The sequence below is a fragment of the Hirundo rustica genome, chromosome 7, assembly GCF_015227805.2.
Source record: "Hirundo rustica isolate bHirRus1 chromosome 7, bHirRus1.pri.v3, whole genome shotgun sequence".
Taxonomy (NCBI): Eukaryota; Metazoa; Chordata; class Aves; order Passeriformes; family Hirundinidae; genus Hirundo; species Hirundo rustica.
In genome coordinates, this window is record NC_053456.1 from 10,159,846 (window position 1) to 10,180,669 (window position 20,824).

Below are 20,824 nucleotides of genomic sequence, written 5' to 3' on the forward strand. Positions count from 1 at the left end.
TCTTGCCTTATTAAGACAGAAACTTTACATCAGTAAGTAAAAACAAACAAACAAATATTTCAGTCTTCCAGAAATAAAATGTAATGGATAAATCTTTTGTTTTGCAAATTTTATTGCAATAAATGACAAACATTCTCTTGTAAAAGGAGAGAAATGGGGTGGATTGTCATCTTTAAAAAGTGACTGCCAATTCCAGCCCCAGGTATTACAGTTATGTAGGGATTGTTTTTATGAAAATAATTGATGGTGTTTGATTGTGCTGCTTTCCTGTGGTATCAGCATAGTCTTTTGACCTGAAGATATCCCAGTCTCAGGCTGTGGCTTAAAGCATCTGGATTCTGTGAGATAAAACACCTAAATGTTTACAGTTCTTCTAAGTGGGGACACACACACATTTTGCTAATGACAGAGCAAAATGCTGGTGTTCATTTCATCCTGTACTTGCTCAGAGAGCTTCCTCCTGCTTCCACTGTGTCTACACAATCATTGTCCACCTTTCTGAATTATTACTGGATGAAGGATGAAGGATTCACAACTGAAAGTAAAAACCTTCAAGTCTTAAAAGTTCAGCTTTCTTGATGAGAGCAGGGGAGAAAATTTCTCAGCTATTTATTTTTAGTGTATTAAGCTGTTTTATGTTTCAGTCTTTCTTCTATTGCTGCCACATAAAATTTATGAACAAAAGTAGTGGCAAACACCATAAATCAGGCTGTCCTGCTGAACTGGAAATGAATGAACTACTTTTGTTCTGACAGCTTTTCAAAACTCTGGTCTGAATTCTCAAAATCTTGTTTCCTGTAGCAGAGATTGCTGCTGTTCTGAAATGAACGCCAGTCCTATCAGGGAACTTCTGACATGCTCCTAAACTCACTGTTACTGACATAAAGCAGCTGCTTTGTCTAGTAATATTTGATAGACAGCTTGACTCAGAATCACCAAAGATGGGAACTAGGAGAAGAATAGGGAAAGAGAGCAAATTTTAGGGCCTTACTGGCCTATGTGGAACCGTTAGCAAGAGCCTTATTTCCATCTCACAGCCACGCTTCTTTCCCTTTGAACTCCCTTAAATTTGTACTGCATAATCCTAAATGACCCTTTACCATGCACAGAGGTCAGCTATTTCTTTGCAATTTTTTAGCATTTCAAGCTATTCAGCACCTCATAAAATCTAACATTTTTTAAAAGTTGGACCATGGGAAGAAAGCTTTGTCTTTGCAGTTTGCCTTTTCTTCTCTAAGGAGAGACTTAGAACCAGGGAAACCTTTCATTAAAATTGATGAGAGTTTCACTCAAGAGAGAACTGCAAAGTTTATCTTCACTGTTGTGTTGAGAGCTCTTGTACTTGCCCTTGCCTTTGGAATCTTTGTGGCCCATACTGTGTGGCAGTACTGAAGTTATTTAGAGCTGACAGAGTTGCTTCTTATCGTGTTGCTCACATTTTCCTGTGCTGGTGGCTTTACTTCTCTTATTTGTAACACTATTTAGCATGGTTTTTATTTCATTGCCAAGGCTCTGGACCTATTCTGTCTGGATCCTCTTCACCTTTCACTCAGTACTGGGCACTTTGGTATCTATACACAAACACATTCAGTCATCGTTCATCATGAGAAGAGCAGGGGCCTCCCTGTGCTGCATCTTCAGACTTTGCATTGATCCCTCCAATAGCAAATTTGTTGGCAAGGAGGAAATATGGTCAGATTATTTAATCTAATTGTACTAAATATTGAAAGCTAAGTTCCTTTAAGTGTGAGTTTGGCAGAGTCTGTGTCTCCATGTCTCAGATCCTCAGACATGAAGCCAAAGTTACAGTTTCCCAAGTGACAGCTACCGCTGCCTATTTTGGACTGGAATTATCTTCAGTTTCTGCATAACTTGGTTTACTGCATACTCCTACTTTGACAAAATGCCAGAATTTTACCACTTTATGGAGACCTTGTCATCTTTATGTGCCAGGACAGCATCTGGGTGGCGTTGGAGGAAATAGCCTAAGCTTTCTCCTAGACTTTATCCAAGGTTTATGGCATCTGCTTTTGAATTGTCAGCCCAGAGGAAAGATTTTTAGAAATGGGAAAAATCAGACAATGACTAAATACAAATATAAAAAAGATCTAAAGATGGACAGAAATTCACCCTGCCTATAGTCCCATATTAAATTCAGAAAACTTGTACTTACAGAAAAAAAGGTCCAGGTGAACTCTTTGGGTGGTTTGCATAAAACTCTCATCACACACCTGATTGCTACAGGTCAGCTGGCTACAGTGTGGGGAGAGTAAAAAGGCAGGTATTGCTGCTGGTAGAATGATTTATAAAAGCTGCATCAGAAAAGCTCTGCAAGTCTGAGACAGCAACAGCTGCATGAAAATGCCCCCATTAGTGTAGCAGAGCTTTACAGCCCCTGATTCAGTTGCTGATTGACATCCCAGCTCCACAGACATGTTCTACTATGCAGTGTGTTCCCTTCATGTCCTCTGTACAGGAAAGGGAGAATCCATCAAGGCAGAGTTCTGTATATCAGCTGACTGATGTTTCAGGTTGTCTTGTGGTTGTACGAAGACTCCTGTAGCAATGTTACTTTAAAGCAATACAGTAAAACTTATTCTTTAAATTAAATAAAATCTAATTTAGGAAAAGTGCCTATAGATGTGATTAATTCCAAAATACATAAATAGGGCTTAAACATTCTCTTGAGCTGCATGATGTTTGAACTTGGATAAAATCAAGGCAGCTTGACACCCAGTGCTACTCTGAAATTCCACTTGAGTCCTTCAGAAAAAATATAAGACAAATGGACTTGGCAAGGTTATGGTACCTGGGATAGCAACGCTTTTTTCAAACAGTTTTACTCTGGTGACTGGGCATAAAGCCAATACTTGGTACACCTCTGGGAACTCTTGACACTGAATTTTTACCAAAAATAAAGAATGTTTCAAATGTAGAAGATTGAAGAAGAAATTATGTGCAGCTGCTGTCTGTTTTTCAGTTAGCAGACCATGTCTTCCATGGATAGGTCATAAATTCTTCCCTGCCGAGCACCATAAAAACTGATTCCCCTAAAGACCTGTGGTAGTTTGTGTAGCGTTCAGCACCTTTGCAATCTGCAAAAAGGGGTTGAATGGTATGATACTGAATATACAGACTATGCAGAACCACTTCTCAAGAGTCAAAACTAAAATTTTTGGGGTGCCATCTGCAGAAGGATCTTATATTTGGTACTTGGACTATAAAGCATCAAATGCCTTTTGGAACTGGTGAGTACAATGTAAAAAGATATAACACATCCTTGGTTTACAGAAAGACAATTGCTTTTTCTTGTATGTACAGTAGGTAATGCTTTGAAGTGAGCATGTTTGCTCCTACTCTGTATTCCATTTTTGCTTTAATGACATGACTGTGGATTCTAGACTATTCTGCAGAAGAGCTAGGTTTTTCACTTTGTTTGCAAAGTCATAGCTAAGTCTCCAAATATTTAACATTTTCACGTTTAACCTTGCCAGGCAAGTTCTCTGGTTTAGAAGCAAGCTTTTAAAAGGGATAAACTATTCTTGAGGTATGGTTTGTGTGTGTTTAAAGTCTCAGAAGGAGCTTAACAATGTATCATGTCCACTTTTCTTTATCAAGAACATCTGCTGTTCGTTTGTTAATGCAAACTGCAGCTTGAGCCTAACAGAAGCTTTGTTACAAGACTTAAAAAGAGCTGCGCTGGCCAGAACCATGTTTCCCACCTGCACTAATAGTAAAAATTAAATCTAAATCAAAATATAGCACCTATTGGGTGGGCTGTAGTTACAACATTCATGTTGTAGTCTCAACAGTTTTATAGTATTTCTTTCCTAAGACTGAAAATATGAGTTCAGAGCATCACAGCGATATGAAATATTAGAACAAGAAGCAGCTTTTTTCTCTAGTTTGAGAGAAACACAGCTCTGTCTACATGGACAGAGTATATGTTATGGTGTAGCACCCGCTGCTAAGTTCCTTCACAAGTCTTTTGATCTAAGTCCAGGGCCAAAACTTGTTGGTTCTTGATTCAAGTAAAATAAAGGGCTCTGGCTCTCTGGTGATTATGGGAAACACCTCTTTGTTTATAGGACCTGGGATGAGCCACACCCACAGAACAGATGCTATTGTTTGGATTGAATCTCTTGGGGCTGTATGAGAGCCTCCAACTGTATGACCTTCAGATGACCCCATCTGATATGTAACTTGCAATAAAGGCAATAATATTGTATTTTTGCTGATACCTAGACAAAGGAAGAAGAGGCACACTGTCCAGACTCTGCCACATTTCAAGTGTAAGTGTTATGCAGCATTTTTTCCTGTATCTTTACTTCTTTGATTATGATTACACTTGCAAGACGTGTCATGCTATTCAATGGCATTTCTTCTGCTGCTTTCTTGATACAATCTGATGGCTTATTTCTCTAAGTTTTGTAAAAAGTGCAAACAGTTTACTCCCCACTAGAAATGAGTATTTGCTGTGCCAGGTTTGCAGGCAGCAGAATAAAGGTCAGACTTTGTCAGACATTCTGAGTAGTTTTCCACATCTCCCTTGATGTCTTCTTATGGTGACTAAGGACCAGCCAAGAGCTCGTGTTTGAGAGCTCAGTGGTAACATCTGACAACTCTGGCTGAGGCTATCCTTATTTTATTCCTTTGCAGCTTCTGATCTCTATGGTCTTTTCTGAGATGTAGATCCCAGATATTACTGGTTTCCTCCTGAAGATGGGCATGGAACAGAGACTAGGCTACAAAGTCTTCCCAAGCTTTCCTCAGTTTCTGACATTCCTTGATGTTAAGATAGGCAGGGAGCCAAATAAGCAAAACACCTGCTGTTCCTTTAAAGGAGGTGACTGCTGACAGACATCATCTACCTACCCACTGGCCAATTTCTCTTGAAAGTCTATTGCTTGCCCAATCCACCATGGATGTGGGAAATAGTTTATTCTCTTCTGCATTGCAGGTACCTGTATGCATTAGAAAATATTTAACATTTCCCATTACTGCTGTTCTTCATTTATGACTTGTTGCCCAGGTGATCCAAACTTTGTGTTGTTTTACTGCTTCCAGACACGATAGTCTAACTGTGAATGTACTAACTACACTAAATGCAAGTGAATAGATAACATTTCTGTCTTTCAAATGTATATTCAAAATCAATTTTCTTTAGATGTATTGAACCACCCAAATAAAACTGATTCTTTCGTTCAATGATTGAGAACCATACATACATTGGTCTTATTTCTGGACTTCGGGGAATTAAGGGAAAGGTAGTCTACAGAAATAGCACAACTGAATGCTGTGTGCTGACAGAATCTGTATGTTTTAAAATTCTGATTTCATGGGAGAAGGGTTGTCTCTTAAGAGTAATTAATTCATTAGTGAATTAATATTTCAGTATATGAAATCATCTCTATGAGGGAAGTTGTTTTGAATAGCAACTTCTTAACAGTTATAACATTGCCAGTCTTAAAACGACTTTTGATGTGCCTGTCTATATGTAATCCAAGGAGATTGTGCAAGCCAATGAATCCTTTTGACCCTGTCTTCTTCCTGATCTCATTGCTTGTGTGACCTTAAACAACAAAATGGGACATTTATGTCGTCCTTAACATCAAGCACTGAACACCTCAGCCAGCACAATGGATGTAGTGCTGAGATATGTCACGTAATGTTTGCCATCACTTCTAACAGTCTTAAGGTGTTACTGTAAAACTGAGCAATATCCAGCAACAGTACACACCCCAACAATGTTTTACACTTTGGGTTATTGTAACTTATGGTTGCTTCTTTTTGGGTGCTGGGGGTTTGTACTCATTGTTGACTTCACTGGAACCAGCAGCAGTTATTATTATAAATCAGGATATAAATTTGAAGTTAAAAGCATAAGCCAAAAGGCTGCATCCCATTACCTTAAACTGTTACTGCAACTATGTTTAAGTAGGAAAACCTATGGGGTTTTTTGAAACTGGTATATAAACAGCTCTTTTATGGAGCATAGATAGAGACCAAGTTTTAGAATATTTTCCTGTGCTTTTGAACAAGAAAAAGGTTCTCTGAATGTATTTGGTGTTGATGGTCCCTGACTGCCTTTCAGTTTGTGACAGTGGGGAGTAGTTTGTAGGGGCATATTTTCTAATAATACTGTCCTTTAGTGTACAGCTTCCATGGATTTGTTGTATTTTTTTTCTTTTTTTTGGAACCTAGCACCACCCCTTTTCTCAGACCCAGATGAGGAACAACCTGAACTCTTGGAGTTTCACACACCGCAGGTTCTCTCTCAGCTCTTTCCCCTTGCTGTTGGTGCAGTTTTGCCTTACCAGACTTTTCCAGGAAGGCTCCAAGCAATTGAAGGGTCCGAACAAAAACTCAAAACTCGTGTTTGTGCTAACACAATGGTCATTTGCTGTTTGCTGTCAATTTTCCTATCGTTATTATTGTAGAGCAGGTAAAGAGAAGCTGCAGCCTCACTGGGACTGGCAATACTCACACAGTCCAAGTTGTAAATAAAGGTTATAGCATGCTGCTGCTGGGCATTAAATAAGCAGATAAATTTCTCTTTGCTGTGGATTTATTCAAGGCACATGTTATTTGTGAGCTCTGGAAAGGCTTGGAGGAATATAAAACCTGCTGCAGTTCTGGAATTGATCCACGAGGATCAAAATCTGGTAACCAGTGATTTGTTTAAGGGTCCCTGACACTTTTATGGCAAGACCATGTATTTCAGAGAGGGCTGGCTGAGTTTGAAACACATTCCAAACCCAAACCTGAAATAAATCCTTGCAACAGAGCAATTCTGTAAACTTCTGCTTTCCCATTATTTCATTTCTGACAAAAAATTAAAGGAAAAAAATCATAGTTTGGGAAGGGAATGACTCAACCTTTTGAAAGGAAATGGAATGCTGATTGTCTGTGCTTGTAGTTTTTGGTGCGGCATTTCCTCAGTGTAGAGATGTGGACGAACACAATAATACAGACAAGTATAAAATAAAGACACAGAGAAGAAATGGAAAAATACTTAATGTAGCCTCATCCATGTGATACTGGAAGGACATACATAATGGTCTACAAGAGCTTGAAGGGTCAGCTGAAAATGGCCTTGTGTGGTCCAAGTGGGACTTAAGAATATTGTGAAATAAAATCAAAAAGGAAGACGGGTATTTCCCATTGTTTTGACCTCAGTTGTTCCCTGTTACAAGTGATGGAAAGTTAACGCTTGGGGTCTTTGGAGCTAGGTTGAACAATTCAATGAAATCACCAGAAAAAATGTTTTTGAAATGGAAGAAACAGTAAATATATTAGCTGATGTGTAATTGATGACTTTCATTTGCAGGCCAAAATCTCAGCAGCTGTAAACAGATGTGGCTAGACTTATGCTAGTAAAGAAGATGTGATGTGAAGACAGAAGCACTGAAAAGCTGCTTCTGTCTTCACATCAACGGAAGTGCTACTCTTCCATTTTACTGTACTGTAGATACTTGATACAGTGTGAAAACAATTTTGCCTCAAATAATTTAAGTAAATCTTAATATCCAGTGAAGCGAAAATGAGAACTAGTTACTCCATTCTACTATACTCTCTGGATTTGGGTAAATCACTTAATCTTTCTGTTGGTTTCTTAATCTAGAATGAAAAGATGGGTACGAGGGCATTGACAATAAGAAAGAGTTGTTTGGTTCAAGTCACTTTCTGTGACAGTGAGCCCATCATCAACTACCTGGAGTTACAGTATTGTAACAATCTCATATTGCTGCTTCACAACTCCCTTTTTCTGGAAATTAAACGTGCTGAGAAATATTCCTTGGAGCCTGTGCTCTGAGTAAGCACTAAATCAGCTTACTGGAGTAAGGTGAGAGGTCTGGGTTGAGAAGGAGCTGCTTTTTATCAGAAAGCACTGGAAAAAGACATGGCCACAAAGCGCTTTAGAAAAATACTGTGGCATTTTTAAACAGAAATCAGCTCCCCATTGTGCAGGATCCCACAATTTGTACTTCATGGAATGTGGCTTTTGCTTAGTTAAAGATAAGCTAAAAAGAATTTGAGAAATTATAGCAGAAGTGGAAAGTTTCTCCAGTTTATTCAGCATATTCAGCTCTTGGAAAATGTTAATGTCCTTAATACTGAGCAAGTAGTGCCAGGGAGAAGAGGTCGCCACATCACTGCCAAAATTAATTTGTCTGAACTGATATCCCAAGATTTAAAGGAAAGTGAAAAAATTCTGACAGCTGTAGGTTAAGCTGCAGCAGATGCGAAACCCAGCTGGAGTGAGGTGGGGCTGGATTAAAAATGAAAGGTTTTTAAAGAAGAGAGCCTAAGAATGGGTAAGATTGGTTGGCTAAATATTGTAATTTGCTAAGTAAGTGCTGTGCAGTCAGAGAAAGCACAGCTGAAATGAGAACTGGAAACCAAGAGGAGAATGCTGAGAGGAATTTGCCCAAGCCACAACCAAGCCTTCTTCACTTCAAGACAGATCATCAATATTTTGCCCACCTGGAGGTTGAAGAGACTTCCTGCTCAGTTGCCAAGTTTTGATATGTAGTTCAGAAGACAACATTGCTTCTTTCCCCATGAGCAAACCCAGCCACAACTATTACTCATTCCAGCTCATCCTGATTCACTCAGTCACTTCATGACTTGTAGGCAAAGGTTTAAAGACTCAGGAGATAGAGAGCTGACATATCAGAGAGGGGATAGGAAAGGAGCACTGCAATCAGGAGTTGTGATGACTTGGCAAGCATGCTAACAACTAGCACATTCTAAAGTGACCCTCAAAGAAGATGGCATTTCTCACGAAGCAGAGGAAGAACCTTTGCCTGAGTAGTTTTTTAATTTGGTAGAAAGTGGTGTATGTCTGCTTTTCCCATTTTTTTCAAAAGAAAGTTACAGATCCTCATCAAGTTGCAAGAGCTCAACTGCAGGTCAGTAACTCAGTTCTCAGCTACACTGGCCGAGGATCTGCCTGTAAATCTGAAGGCATCATTAATGCCTTAGCAGGCAGGAATATACCAGTATGGTTGTTATTTAATGAGAACAGGACTGGTCCATTTTGCTGAAAATTCTTCTTTTGGGTAGACCAGAAGACTTTTTAAGTTGAGCTGTATGTTTGTGTGGCTGTGTGTAGGTGTTTATAGTTCTCTCCCACCATGACATGAGAATGACCCTTAATGATGCTTTCTCAAATTGCAGCTCCTTATCTTCTACTTTTAAAGATCAAGACAGAGTTTGGTATGTGTCTGCATTTTTTGCCTGTATTTTGTCAGGAGCTACTGTATCTCAGCACATTTGAAAACTAGATGGCTGTGTACAGATTTACGTTGGAAGCCCAATCCTTGGCAACCATGCTAGAAGTATTTGGTCCAACAGCCTTGCACTCTTGCATACTCAGAGGTGTAGTAGCACTACTGCCCCTTTTTTTGCGTTTCTGAGCAGTACAGACCCAGGTGTCAGGGTTTTCCATTGGCAATCTCACTGTGTCTTTGCAGAGAAACCATTCTAGTGGGAAATTTTTCTGCATGAGTATTTATCTGCCTGACTAGTCTTATGATTTTAAGTTTGGCTTATCCAAGAGTTTTTTTTATTTCATTATCTTCTGCCATTTGGCATGCAAAGAATATGTCTTTAACAGACATATTAAAGAACTTTCCACTGCGTTGCTAAATGTCCAACATTTCTTCCTGATATCATCATCTGTTGAGTTTACCTTCTTTCTCTGCTCTCTCTCACATCTTTCCAGGTCAGAGGCTACCCTGAGCCACAGATCACATGGTACAGAAATGGGCATCCTGTCCCAGAGGGAGACCATTATGTCGTGGACCGCAGCATCCGGGGCATCTTCAGCTTGGTCATCAAAGGTGTGCAGGAAGGTGATGGTGGCAAATACACCTGTGAGGCTGCAAATGACGGTGGGGTTCGTCAAGTGACCGTGGAACTGACAGTGGAAGGTCAGAAGATTCTTATTCTGTTGTTTTGGTGATTATAGTCTAAGTAAAGGAGCAAGGTCTGCTAAACAGTCTGGTTAAAATCACGGCTGTACTCACATGCTTTCTCATTGATGCAAGAGTAAGGTTCATTTACTGCATTTCACAGGTTAAGACATTGTGCAGGGAGCTACGTGCCTAAAATTAGATAAAGTGTGAGTTCTGTTTCAGGTGTGCGTGATGATGTGCAGGTAACAAAATCCTAGCTCTAAAGACTTTGTTCTAAGCTTTGTAATTTTCATGGAAATCACCACTCAGGACAGAAACTGCTAAACTGCATGCCTGGTTGTAATTGCGTGCTTAATGTCATGCAGGAAACAGCCAGGATCAAACCCAGGAATTTTTAAGAGCACATCTGCATATTAGATAGTTGCAAACTGCCAAAATTTAAAGAATGACACAAAGCCAGGGAAAGATTGAAATCGATTGTACTGCTTCTCCTCTTTGCAATTTGGTCGTGTCAGAGATCTGTTGAATAGCAAAACCTCTCAGGTCACAACTTTGTGTTGAATTCTTGAAGAAAAGAAAAAAATCTGCAGCATCCTGAAACTATCAGTATTCGGGTTTATTCAGAGTCAAAAACTCTAATATACTCAGAGTACGTACTGAAATATGTGTAGATCTGACAGGATCCTTTTGTTGTAAAAGTTACTTGACTAAATTTTTTCCCCTCCTTTTTTTAAGTTGGGACAACTTTATGAATGAGAATTTACAGGGAGGTGAAGGATTTTTTTTTTTTTTAAGCTGTTTTTATATCAGTTTTTCTGACCTCGTTTTTTGCTGTACTTCTGAACAACTTCAGGGCACTATCTAATGAGTGCATTTCTCACAGTTTAAGAATTATATGGTCTTTGTCCTAAAATCCCTTTATCCATCAAGATAGCAAAGACTCTGTTCTCCGCAAAGATAACCACGCGCGGCTGCTTGAAAAATGAGTGACCGAAACATGATCTGCTCTTTCCATGGGCACGGCTGTCCTGTGCGGCAGGGGAGCGGCTCTCGTAAGGCTCCGGAGCAGGTGTTTTTCACAGCCCCGGAGCTGTTCACGCCGCGGCCCCGGGCGGGGCTGGGTGCGCGGCAGATGGCGCTGGGCTCCCGCGGCAGCTCCGGCGCACGGCGGCGAGGAGCGAGCCCCGGGGGGACGGACAGCGGAGGAGCCTGGGGCTGGCGCAGGGCTGAGAACGCTGCCCGGTAAAGCAACGCCTCTTGCACAGCCTGAGAGCCTCCTGCTGTCTTCTTTTGAAGTACAGGTGCACTGCAAATTAGAAATTAGACAGTGTTTCATTCAAAAAAAGTGTTTGTTTGGGTTTTTTGTTTGTTTGGTTTTTTAATGAATAATCTTCAGGGTTGTTAAAACCGAGGGCGGGGTTACACAGCAACTCTGCTAAAGCTTGGTTTTGAAATTGGAGAGCCTTACTTTGAACTACAGGTGGCATGACCTTATACTGCAGGTGCTGCATTCCTCCTTCATGTTTCTAACCTGAAGAAATGCATATTTTACATAGTCTTCATTATCTGTAATTCCCAATGGACCTGACAAAACTTTTGACTTCCTATCTTTCTGTCCTGTGCTTACAGGAAACTCCTTGATGAAATACAGCCTGCCATCCAGTGCCAAGACCTCTGGGTAAGCAGCCTACGGGCTTGGATATTGTTTAACAAACACTTAAATATAGTTTGGTAGGAAAAGAAGTAAAATGACTCTTTCTAAAAGTCTCCATTTACCCCAAGCAGAGTAGCTACTGTGAGTGCTGCTGGCTAAGCAGAATGGTTGAGGCAGTCAGGAAGCTGCACAGCTACTGCTCCAGCATACTGACTGAGGAATTAATGTGTCTGAAAACAGAAATCCTGCTGATACCTAAATATTGCACCCTCCTCTGCTGTAACTTTGTACCCTCTTCTCTGCTCTCTGATATTGAAGAATCCTTCCCCACAACTTCTATGAGCCGACAGTCTCCTTTTAAAGCCAGAGCAAATACTGCTGAGAGTCATCAGTAAGAAATAAAAGCAGCTGAAATCAGCATTCTCACACACAGAATTTAAATATTACCAAGCAACACAGGGGGTAGGTAAACTGAAGTCCAGAAGAAGTAATTGTTCTGGTTTGGAGTAACTTTACGAAGAGCAGGTCGATGGGGTGATGTAAGCTGGCACACAAAAGCCTACTTGTGCTTTCTGCACTTCAGTAAACATTTACAATTACATGAATGTCACTGTTTTGAAAGCCTCAGGCCTGATTCTTCTGACAGCTGAATTCATTTCCTCAAAAACAGTTTGAAGTTAAGCAGAATTTTCTCTAACTTATATCTCTGGCACTGAGTCTCTCTGGATGTAGGCAAAAATACATGTTCTGGTTATGTTACTGATTAGAATACAGATAGATAAAACTGGAGGTTTTCATTTCATAATTGATATGAACAGTGTTTATTTTTAAAAAAAAATTAAAATTAACAGATTACAACAGTGAAAATGGTAAGTAAAACTGAGTAATCAGGAAGGCTTTTACATGATAAATTCTGTATTGCTAGTGACCTGCAGATATACACCCAGGATAAACAATCAAAACAAGAAAGGACAGTTCACGTTGCTGTTAGATTTTGTTGTATACTCAGACTTTAAAAAGCACATCTCTATGCATTTCATGCATAGAGTGATTGTCCTCACTTTTCATGTTCCTGTGTTTTCCTCCTATTCAGTATTAATAATTCTATGGTAGGAAAAGGAAAAAGAAAAATAAATTACACATTTCCATTTGTTGATGTCTAGGAAGCAGCCATAAAGCTGCAGGCCAGCTAGTAGTTGATTTTCTTTTAATATGTTATGTGCATAGATATATAAATATAGACTCACCACCTAAAGATAGTTATTTAAAGACTTCTTTATTACACATTTATATCCTTCTTTAGTGGTTGTATGACATTCAAAGCTATCAGATATTTAATTATATGATAAAGTGATTTTCATTTTAGCATGTTACAATCTCAATAATTTTTCTGGTCCTCTTGTCCATGTAAATCTTTTCATTATGGTATCATCTCTTGCTTAGAAACCTCGAGTTGCCCATATGGCAACCACCATGTCTTGGCAGCACCTTGGACTAAGGGGATGTGGCCTCTGTTAGTATCTGACACCTGGTAGAAATGGTGAGGTATTGACACATCTTACTTGCATGTGGTAAAAGGCCATCTGGAAAAGAAGGCCTTGAAAACGGTTCCGTTTGCTTGAAATTAAATGTTAAAAAAAAAAAAAGAAATCACCATCTGCCATTTGCTAATGTGTCTTTGTTGTACCAAGGCTTCAGAGCAAAGAGCGTGTTCCCTTTGACATGAACAGACCTAGAGTTGCACCTTTTTGGTTTTTTTCATGCTATAATGCTGCTTGATGTTGTATATTTTATAGTTGTGTAACTGTTTACAATTTTGGATTGCAATCACTGATGCCACTTTAGTTTCATCCTACATGTCATTTCCCAGCTATGCCAGCCATGTAAGTAGAGCTGGGCATTTACACTTAACAGTAATTCACCTGGGACAGGTGTGCTTTGGTTTTGTGCTCTCTTCACATTTGCTTTGAAAACATTGTAGCAAATGAGGTTACAAATAAAAGTCTTCCCCAGACCGAAATATTTACCAGGACATGTCAGAAGTGTTGCAAAACCAAGGTGCTGATTCATAAATCAGAAATTACTGCATCAATTGCACTCAAGAATGAAATAAATTACAGGATAAAAAACTGTGAATGGTAAACAAATATGCACAAATAAACTCTTATGAGGGAACTAAAAACCAGCAAATGGAGGAAACTAAATGCATACAATGTTTCCCATCTTTTGGTTTGCCCAGCTCTGCTTATGAACAGCTGAAATGGTCCCCAAGATCTGTTCTGTGTATGCCAGATGAGGGTGCATAGCATAACACTATTTAGTTGCATGAGGAGTCAAAAGCAGTCGTCACCAGCATTTCCATTTCTTCCATGGCCAAGAAAAGTACCATGCAACTACAGTCTAGGTTGCCACCAATGATATTTGGCAGACCACAGGTCTGAAATCGTTCCTGATGCATGTTCTAACCACAACAGCTTCCCGCTCTTCTGTAAAACCAGAATGTCAATTGTTCTTGCAGGGGAAGACTTGCTGTTCCATCTGTGGAGCAGAGGCCAAGCATCTGGGGAGAAAGTCCACCCAAGTTTGCTACGAAACCCAACAGAGTTGTTGTGCGTGAAGGACAAACAGGCAAATTCTCATGTAAAATAACAGGACGACCTCAGCCTCAAGTGACTTGGTTTAAGGTATGATTTCCCCAAAAGTTTACGTTTTCCTTCTCTTTTGAAGTTTTATGACTTGAAAGGATGAAATGCACACTGGAGTCTTAAGTCCAAGTGTCCCCTTTGGGTGTTCACAAGATCTCCAGACACATTTTTTCCTTTGTAAGGAGACAGCTTTCAGGTGAAATTAGGTATTACCGTGATTAGGTACTTTTTACTGAAACTGTCAGTATTTTAGAGGATTAGAGTTACTTTCTTTAATCTGGAAGACCAAATATATGACTGCTCTGGTGGTGTCCTGCTCCCCTCCACCCTTTGACAAACAAATGCCTTAAATTACAGTGAGCAGAAAAACCTGCAACTCTTATCAGTGCTTCTATTTTCTTTATATATATCCAGGTTTGAGGGGGGAAAGAAACAAACAAAAAAAACCCCTCTGAAAACTTCTCAGAGAACAGGGAAATGCTTCCACGTCATTGTCTGCTTTATTCCAGGCTTATCCTTGTCTGTAATACAAGAATGTCAGGCTACATCCCCAAACACAGGCAGCCGCTTGCAGGGGAAGCACTCACTGACATCCTCAGCTGGTGGCTCCATCTGGAGTCTGCCTCTCCTTCCTGCTGCCATCCATTCTTTGGGACCTGCTGGCTCTCTGGGACTCTGCAGTGCAGCTGCTCCACCACAGCCTGGTTCCAGTCCCACCAGGCTCGCTCAGATTTTCCAAACAGGATTTGTTACTCAGTTCTCTTTGTTCAGGGCTGTTGTGGTAAATGGGAAGTAGGGACTACCAATCCAGCGCTTTGGATCTACACTTTGGTGCTCCTCCATACCTTCTTTGCCTTTCCTGGAGGCTTTATTATATATTTTGCTATTGATTATCACCTTCCATAATGTGTGCCTCATTGAAAATGAAATTACATGGCTGTTGGACCACATCTGACTACCACAGAGCCAACATACGACCACCTTCCTTACAGCATGGAAACTTTATCAACAAGTAAAATTGCACTTTTCAGAACTAATTATTTAGCCTGTTTGTAAACATCTGACTCTGCTTATTATTTTCTTTCCAATTTTCTTACTTGTTAAGTTGCAAGGAAAAGAAGCTTCTGTATCATCACCAACCCCCTGATGTGAACTAGCTTTTTAAAATTCCATTAGGACCTAAAGCACCCAAACAGCAGTAAGTTGATAAACTTCAAGAATGACAGTGTCTGTAAACACTGTGACGTTTCTCAAATGTTTACTGCCCAAGTAAAATAGTAGATTTGTAAGCTTTCCCTTCCTGAACTTAGGATGGGAGAAACTGGTGTTTGATAGCAAGCACTCATTGTTAATGGCTGATGCTGAAACAAAAGCACTGGTTTGCTCACAGATGAGGTATTGGTCAATTGCTTTGTAGAATTTAAAGGCAAAGATTGTCATTGTGATCACCTACTCTGTAAAAGAGAGCACAGAACTGCACACACCTTTTCTTGCCTCAAAGCCGTATCTTTGGACTTAATTCCAGTGTAGCTTTTGAGGGATAGAGAACTACTCTCCAGGTTAGAAGCTTTTGCTTAGAAGCATTTGACTTCCTGGAACAAACAGGAACATAAAACTGGTTTGAGCCCACATACAATGAAAAGAATTCTTTCTAGAAATCTGGGTATAATAAACAGGGAAAGGCCAAAACCAAACTGAGATGAGTAGGTTGCAAAATAGAGGAAAGAGGAAGCCTCCTGAAGACGTGAATTATGGAATTTTGGGCAAAATTTATTGTTTTGTTTACACCATATGAGTATTATTCATAGAAGGAATTTGGCTAAAGGATAAGAGAAAGGCATTTAGACCTAATGTTTTACTAAAAAAATTCTTTTTTTAGTAAAATTCCCCTTCTCCTAACAATAGCTGCTGTCTCATGGTGTCTTGTGATGTTTGCAGGGTGATATTCAGTTACAGCAAAATGAGCATTTCAACATGTACGAGAGAACAGGCATCCAGTTCTTGGAGATCCAAAATGTTCAGCTTGCTGATTCAGGAATTTACACGTGCACAGTGGTGAACAGCGCTGGGAAGGCATCAGTGTCTGCAGAGCTCACCGTTCAAGGTACAGCAGAGGGTTTGAGGGGAGAGAAAAGTGAGCCACAGACATTCTGTTAAAATGGCTCTGGTTGTGTTCTCATTATTAACAAAAAACATTGACTTCTTCCCATTGACTCCTCTCTCCCTCTGTTCATTGAGTGATGCTGTGATAGCTTGGAGCAGGCTACAGCTGTAAGCATTGTGTTCAATGGGGAAAAAAGGCAATCCAAGTGCTTTGTAACAGATTCCTTTAGAAACACCTTTTCACTTTTACTGTGACTTTGACTTCTATGTTTTGAACATTGATTTGATTTTCAGCAAATGGAACCTGGCATTTGTCATTATAATCAGTGATTAATTTTGTATTTGTTGAGTACTAGCACCAGATGCACATTTATACCAACTTCCTAATGGGAGGCAAAATCCTATATATATTTGTAGAACTAGGAAAGTAAAGTAAAATAGTGTAATTTTAAATTGTGAGAGAGAAAAACCCCCATCTTAATAAGATAAAAATTTAGTCTTCTCAACTCCCAACCCTCCCTGTTTCACTGCCTGTTAAGGAAACAAATGTCTTTGCATAAGTAGAATGTTTTATTTCATACATGCATTATCATATACAGCTCATTTTGATGGTTTTTAGTGTGCCCTTTACATCAGCCTCAAAATCATTCAGCCTTCAGCAAGCACACTAAAGAGGAAGTTCATCAGTCAGTGGGTAATTAAATAATTAAATCCACAGCTTCTGACTTCAGCTGCAGTCATGAGGTCAGTGGATTACATGTGCACCCAGCAATGAGCTTTTGTTGCAAGACTTTTAGTTTCACATCAATGCCGTCTCTCTGTAAGGTATCAAGAATATAAATAATAAGTGGATGCACATTTGGGATGCTCAGAACCACAGCTAACCTTTCTACAAATTAAAGCTGTACTTCTTATCTGTAAGTTCCAATCTGATGAAGCCATTGTAGAGGCAGCTTCTACAGTTTGCCTGTACAACAGAGGTTGTACAGAAAGGCCTGTTTCTTTCAATAAGCCTTTTAACTAAACATAAAACTTGATCCCTAATTGCTCTCCCTGAAGTGGTGAGCTTTCTGTTCTGTAATGGCTGCGTCTGCCTTGAGAGATGATGTGGAACTGGGGTCACAAAGTCAGTTGTGGTATATGTTTGCTTCAGATGCTGACCACATCTCTTAATAATCCATTCTTTCTTGGATTAGTGCAGGTCAGGAAAAAGAGCACTCTTTTGCAATGCTCTTGATTAATTGGATGGTTCCACTTACCTAACCACAATATATAGTACCTAATTCTTTCTTTATCAATTAAAGCGGGTTGTCAGAGTAGCTGCATGATGTTAGCAGACAATCAAGTGGCTCAGAGGTACTACATGTTCTTTCAAAGACACGTAATCTCATATATAGATATTTTCCTTCAATAACTATATTTTTTCCCAGAGTGGATGGTGAAGAGGGAAGAGGAAATATTCTTTTAACAGACAGGGTTGCATGGTATTGTCTTGTCTGCAGCCAGTAGTTACAAAGCTTCCTTTTCTGCATTTATCCAGTCTTTTCAGTTTTAATTTCTATATTTCTGTTACTGTTTGACAGGTTTAATGAAGTTAGGTTTGTAGTTTTTTTCCCCTCTCTCATCTCAACTTTTGTTTGTGTGTTGATAGATTCTTGTGGTCACTCTTAATGGCATGGCAGGTCCAAGCCTTTAGATGTGAATTTTTGCTTGCAAAACACCGTGGAAATCAGGATATCATCCATTTTGTCATTTTTGAAGTGCTTGTTGGTGACTTGAAAAAATTATTATCTTGCAAATTAATGTTTTTCTACTGTAGCTTCTAGTCTCACAGCTGACAATAGCATAGGTGCAACATGGGTCTGACCAGGAGAAAACAAATTGCATCCTGAAATCTTAATTAGGGGCTAATGGAGAGATGTGGTTGGTATTTAACATAGAATGGTATTTCTCTCCTCACAACTATTTATTATCTCATGCTGCCCCCAAGAGAAACAAACACTGTCGAGGTTTTTGAGAATTCATGGAGGATTACAAATGAGGAGACTGATTGTGGGTCAATATGTGCTCAGTTTTATCAACGCAGCTGACAAAGCACGTTGGCAAATCAATGTAGCTCAGCCGCGTTCCCAGGTTTCCCGGCGGTGTTGCAAAGTGAAGAAATGCGATGCATTAGCATGTGGGTTATTCATGTTAATCACGATAACTCTTGCTAAATGGGTCAGTAAATGTCCATAGATGTGTCCAGGTTTGGGGAGGTTTTACTCCTGTTGATTTGGTCCTGTGTTTTAGCCAGAGGACAGCTGCTGTTTCACTGTGAGCATGCTCAAGTGTAGGACTGATGGATGGTTTGTTTTTCTCTACCTCTACAAAATGTGTGGAATTATCGTAAGATTTGATAAGCTGCTTCCCAGTTGGAATCTCTTCCATACTTTTCTCCCCCAACACTGAGCTTTTGAGGGTCCATGACCCTTTAGTTCTGCAGGGTTGTGAGAACATGATGCAGCAATGTCTCAAAATGGACCAAGACCTCTTTGTGTTTCAGCTGAGCAGCTTCTGGTTGTCCATATAATTTTCAGGCATGGTGATAGTCAATCTTTACTTCAGTGCATTGAAAAATTTACGAGTGAAGGTTCTTAAGCATATTTTTTGCTTCAAGTCTTTCAAATTTTTGGAATTGTGCACAGTATTTTGTGTATAATTTACTCTTTTCTTCTTTTATATTTCAGGTCCAGATAAGACCGACACATACACTCAGCCACCTTGGTATGTTTTTACTGGGGTACTTTCTCTGACTATTTAATTGCAGTGCACTGATTTACTGCATGTGCTTTCTTCACAAAGTGATAAATTTTTGGGGGGCCAGTCAGTATTTGGAAGTCAGAAAATGTTTGGTTAGAGTAAGATTCTCTCTTGCTGCCCAATTCAGCTGTCCTGGTAGACTTGTAGAAAATAGTTGATGAACTGGTGGCAACATTACGAAGTACAGAGTTCTGGTCTGGTTCAGGAAAGCAAAATTTAGAGAAAAACAAGCTATGTGAGTAGAAATTGTATGCTCTAGCAGAGGCTCAAACTACATTTTTAGAGATAACAGCATGAATGCACCTTGTCAGTACTGAGCTGGTTGTTCTTTCCTGTCATAAACTAAATGTGGTATGGCCATAGTCTTTGCTGTTGTCTGAAAATGCATGCAAAAGTATGGTAAAGTAATAAGAGAGAAAAAAATTAATATTTAGGCCTTTATCACTATTTTAAAATTTAAATTACTGTAATATTTTAAAATTCTTTTGTAAAATTACTTTTCTTCGTGAATGGAAAATGCAGGAATGAAAAGTTCAAGGCTGTCTGTATAAGACACTTTGATGAAGGCCAGTTGCTTTATAGTCATTGGGATGTTTAATCTGTCCTCACATGCCCTGGATGAGATTTCTAAATGGCATGCTCACCCTGTCCTAACTGCAAAGTGGAATTGAAAATGCTGTGCTATTCTGTTTTGCAGATCTGTGTGATTTTTAGGAACATACTTGCAAGTAAGTTTAGTGTAAATGAAACTGTGCAGCATTGGAGGCAGAATTCCCAGAATTCCCCATGCATGTGGTTCTTCAGAGTAGTTCTGCACCCTCCATCATTTATTCACAAGAAAAAAAAAGAAAAAAAAAAGAAAAAAAAAAGAAAAAAAGAAATCTTTTGTAAAATGAAAAAGTCTTACAGTTGTAACTGCAAATCTCAAACAGTGCATCAAACTCTGGCTGAAGAAAGTACCCCAGTAAATATCCCAAGTTTCACAGAGAGAATAAGTTAATGGCACCAAGTGTAGCTAAACAGAGCTGAGCTGGAAGTTACTGCCCTTATTTCAGATGTGCTCCCATTCTGCCTTGGAGTAATTCTGTGGCAGTGTGAGACACAGGCACAGTGCAGGTAATAGCTTAGGGATCAAGGCAGTCACCTTCAATGAAGGAGATATAGATTCAAGTCCCCAGTTAGTCAGCTACTCTTGTGCCCCCAAAGTACTGAGCAGCAGCTCCATTATAATCCTGAGAAACTCCTCCTAATAAATCCATAGCTGGTATTGCTACATCCAGTCAAGTTTTTAATGCGCCAACACCTCTTCTTCCTCCCCTAGACTTTGGTCAAGTTTCCTATCAGTCCTGTTTTGAAATTACCTGAATTACAAGGCACCATAATTAGAAATAATAAAATCACTTCACTATTGGCATTTTCATTTCCCTTTATGTGACATTTTGAGCTATATTGTACATGATCTCAATTTATTAAAGCATCAAGTAGTGTTACATCATGGTCATTCAGATCTCATGTAATTGCTTCCCATCTAAAGCAATGCATGCAAGGTTAATGTCTGACTCACAAAAATGTTCAGCTGTGGACTTAGATCCAGAAATTCCTGAGCCGAGATAGTGTCTGAGCCCTGATTTCATTTTAGGAACTTTTTCACTTCGACTCTTTGACCCATGTTCTTGATCTGTGTGAAAGAATCTAAG

At 39.5% G+C, this 20,824-nt stretch overlaps 1 protein-coding gene across 5 annotated transcripts in view; it reads left to right on the top strand.

Moving 5' to 3' along the window:
• MYLK (myosin light chain kinase) overlaps window positions 1-20,824 on the top strand; it is a 197,198-nt gene that overhangs the window by 66,904 nt on the left and 109,470 nt on the right. For 4 of the 5 annotated variants that reach the window (XM_040068945.2, XM_040068948.2, XM_040068946.2 and 1 more), the window contains 5 exons: window positions 9,731-9,938; window positions 11,553-11,601; window positions 14,096-14,261; window positions 16,161-16,326; window positions 19,055-19,091. In XM_040068945.2, coding sequence (XP_039924879.1) covers window positions 9,731-9,938; window positions 11,553-11,601; window positions 14,096-14,261; window positions 16,161-16,326; window positions 19,055-19,091 — 626 coding nt within the window. Of the gene's footprint in view, window positions 1-9,730; window positions 9,939-11,157; window positions 11,225-11,552; window positions 11,602-14,095; window positions 14,262-16,160; window positions 16,327-19,054; window positions 19,092-20,824 lie in introns of those variants that run through there. The other variant, XM_040068949.2, reaches the window with a different exon arrangement.